The sequence below is a fragment of the Coregonus lavaretus genome (assembly GCF_964263955.1).
Source record: "Coregonus lavaretus genome assembly, chromosome: 9".
Taxonomy (NCBI): Eukaryota; Metazoa; Chordata; class Actinopteri; order Salmoniformes; family Salmonidae; genus Coregonus; species Coregonus lavaretus.
Window position 1 is genome coordinate 12,254,692 of NC_139996.1, and position 3,610 is coordinate 12,258,301.

At 42.6% G+C, this 3,610-nt stretch overlaps 1 protein-coding gene across 1 annotated transcript in view; it reads right to left on the reverse strand.

Annotated features, from left to right (window-relative positions):
• Window positions 1–1,878: 1,878 nt before the first annotated feature.
• Window positions 1,879–3,610, reverse strand: part of LOC311134865 (uncharacterized protein) — a gene marked incomplete at its 5' end in the record, with an annotated part of 64,292 nt that continues 62,560 nt past the window's right edge. The window contains 2 exons of the mRNA XM_084168638.1: window positions 1,879–2,245; window positions 2,681–2,776. Of these exons, the coding sequence (XP_084024764.1) occupies window positions 2,166–2,245; window positions 2,681–2,776 (176 nt within the window). The 3' untranslated portion in view covers window positions 1,879–2,165. The remainder of the gene's footprint in view (window positions 2,246–2,680; window positions 2,777–3,610) is intronic.

A 3,610-nucleotide genomic window follows, 5' to 3' on the forward strand; every position in this document is an offset into this window, starting at 1 on the left:
TCCTGCTTGCTTGTTGTGAATTATGCTCAGGTGCACATATTTCCAATTCAACCATGAGGCCTTTTTGAAGCAAGTAATGTGTATATCAGTATTGACTTATATGCTGCCCCTGTCTTCATGTTGTTGCTGGACATATCTTTTTTTAAATGTATGTAGGTCACCTAAATCATCAGAAAAATTGCCCCCCCTGAGAATTTTTTCAGGAGCCGCCACTGGTACTGAGAAAGAGAAAGTTTGGTAAGTTAGACTCTAGACTAAGGAGTCTAGCAGCAGCAGGTGTGTTCAGTCAGATACTTAACTGAAGACCAACAGAATACACAGCTTGGCCATCTGCATAATAAAGTCTGTGCTGACACACACACACATATCTAATTAGCATTGCCATTGATGATCTTCAGAACAGATGAAAACAAAGCTTGTTTTACTCTGTAAATGAAAGAAAAGCACATAACTACCTACGTGTCCCAGGAGCCTGTTTTCCATTTAAACCTCTACATCACAGAGCTATAAAACTCACTAGAGGAGCCCAACCCAGAAAACTACTCAGTGGATCAACTTCACCATAAGATAATGTACACACTGCTTGTAAATTCACAAGCAGGCCAAACATCCACACACATCTAATTATGTTTCAAAAAAGTGATAAACAAATCAAAATGTATTTTTTATTTGAGATTCTTCAAAGTAGACACCCTTTGCCTTGATGACAGCTTTGCACACTCTTGGCATTCTCTCAACCAGCTTCATGAGGTAGTCACCTGGAATGCATTTCAATTAACAGGTGTGCCTTTTTAAAAGTTAATTTGTGGAATTTCTTTCCTTCTTAATGCGTTTGAGCCAATCAGTTGTGTTGTGACAAGGTAGGGAGGGTATACAAGATAGCCCTATTTGGTAAAAGACCAAGTCCATATTATGGCAAGAACAGCTGAAATAAGCAAAGAGAAACAACAGTCCATCATTACTTTAAGACATGAAGGTCAGTCAATACTGAATACTGAACATTTCAAGATGTGCAGTCGCAAAAACCATCAAGCACTATGATGAAACTGGCTCTCAGGAGGACCGCTACAGGAATGGAAGACCCAGAGTTACATCTGCTGCAGAGGATAAGTTCATTAGAGTTATCAGCCTCAGAAATTGCAGGCCAAATAAATGCTTCACAGAGTTCAAGTCACAGACACATCTCAACATCAACTGTTCAAAGGAGACTGCGTGAATCAGGCCTTCATGGTCGAATTGCTGCAAAGAAACCACTACTAAAGGACACCAATAAGAAGAAGAGACTTGCTTGGGCCAAGAAACACGAACAATGGACATTAGACCGGTGGAAATAGCATATGTGGGAACTCCATCAAGACTGTTGGAAAAGCATTCCTCATGAAACTGGTTGAGAGAATGCCAAGCGTGTGCAAAGCTGTCATCAAGGCAAAGGGTGGCTACTTTGAAGAATCTCAAATATATTTTTATTTGTTTAACACTTTTTTGGTTACTACATGATTCCATATGTGTTATTTCATAGTTTTGATGAGTTCACTATTATTCTACAATGCAGAAAATAGTAAAAATAAAGAAAAACCCTTGAATGAGTAGGTGTGTCCAAACTTTTGACTGGTATTGTATATCAACAAAGGTAAAAGTGAGAGTAGCTAGCTACATGATGAACTTAACTAAAATACCATATGTGTCATAACTTTATTGAGGAGAGAGACTTCTGTGCCAGACAACTTTCTTTAACTTTCAATCAATCAAATCCAGTTGTGCCTCTCTGAAGTGTCCAATCATAATATGGAGACACTTCATAATACGATTGGACACTTCAGAGAGGCACAACTGGATTTGATTGATTGAAAGTTAATTATTTTATCACCATGGTCTTAATAGAAAAATAAGGCTTTGTCCCAAATGGCACCCTATTCTCTACATAGGGCACTACATTTGACCAGGGCACACCCTATGGGCCTTGGTCAAAAGTAGTGCACTATAAAGGGAATAGGGTGCCATTTTGGATGCAGCCTAAAAGTCATCATCTGTTATGGACCTTTGATCAGAAATTATCTCTATAGAGCTGTGGGGATGGGTAGCTGTGGAAGACTATGTTGGATGGGGAGCGGGAGTGGGAGCGAAGGGTCCGGTGGGTCTGAGGCGCAGTCCCAAACTCCAGGTTGTTAAGGTTCCCCTGGCTCCGAGATCGAGAGAGGAGCAGAGAGGGCAGGTTGGTGTAGTCGTTTGGACGACCACTTCCCACCTGAGAGGGGGAGGAACGACAAGGCATGTTTCATCAGTATTGGCATGCCAGAGTGCTAACTTTTAATGAGACAACACATGCAACCAATTACAACAGCTCTACTTAAACTATACCAAACTACACCATCAGTGGATGAAACGGCTCAACCAACACTACCTACTGCATCTTCTACAGCCTGGGGTACTCAACTCTTACCCTACGAGGTCCAGAGCTTGCTGGTTTTCTGTTCTACCTGATAATTAATTACTCCCACCTGGTGTGCCAGGTCTAAATCAGTCCCTGATTAGAGGGGAACAATTCAAACAAGCACTGGAACTGGCTTCGAGGTCCAGAGTTGAGTTTGAGATTGACTAACCTCTGTGGTGAATATGTATGTGGTGTTCCCTTTAGCTACAAGAGGAAACCACAGGAAGGCCAAACAGTAGCAGCACTCACATGACTGGGAGCTTGGTTTGTTGAACGCATCAGCGCTGCCACTCCAGTAGTGGACTGCATGCTTCCCATGGTAGTCCCTGATGTTAGTTCTGGCATCTGATCAAATGGGGAAGATCATCATTACATATTGATCAACTTAGATATACATGATACTGTGCAGGATGCTACATTTTTAACAAATATATCTGATTTGTAAAGTCAGGAGATCATTTGATATGATCCCATCAGAATTCATTTATTTAGATATAAATCCATTCATAACCTGCAAAATAGCAATGGTTATTGCTTTCCAAACACAACTATGTTCCAACATAAGTCATGATAGTGTATTCCCTAAAAATCACAAAACACACACACACAGTAGGTATTAGGCTAGAGGCAGTTCAGTTGGCTAATACTGTAGGCCAGCAGTTTTGAGTCGTGTCTCAAAGTGTCAGAGAGAGAACAGAAGTCAAGGGCATGTGAGCGACTCGCTCCTCAGCTCCTGTATCTGATGTTTTTAAAGAGGTACCTATGGGGGGGTCATTAAAACTAATCTCCAAAGTGTGAGAGGCGGGAGGTGGAATAGTCTCTGGCTATTGCCCCCGTTTATTCCCACAATGCTCATCACTGTGGCCACGTTACACACTCGCGGACGGAGGCTCTCTCAACTGGATGGGGGGCCTCCTGCTCCACCACCACCAATACCTGAGAGGCTCATTAAGGAACAGCTTGTTGGCTAGCAGGAAGCTGGGCAGAAAAATCCCTCTCCTCTCCTCTTTTCTTCCTCCATTCCCCTCCACAATGGAGAGGCTCAGTGAGAGGGAGGGAGAGAGACCCCAGGGACTCCGGAGAGAGGCGGCAGGTAATTATCTGAGATAACATGCAGCGGAGGAGAGGGAATTGTGCTTTTGAGAGGAGGGCGGACAGAGAAAGGTCAACAGCTCCTAT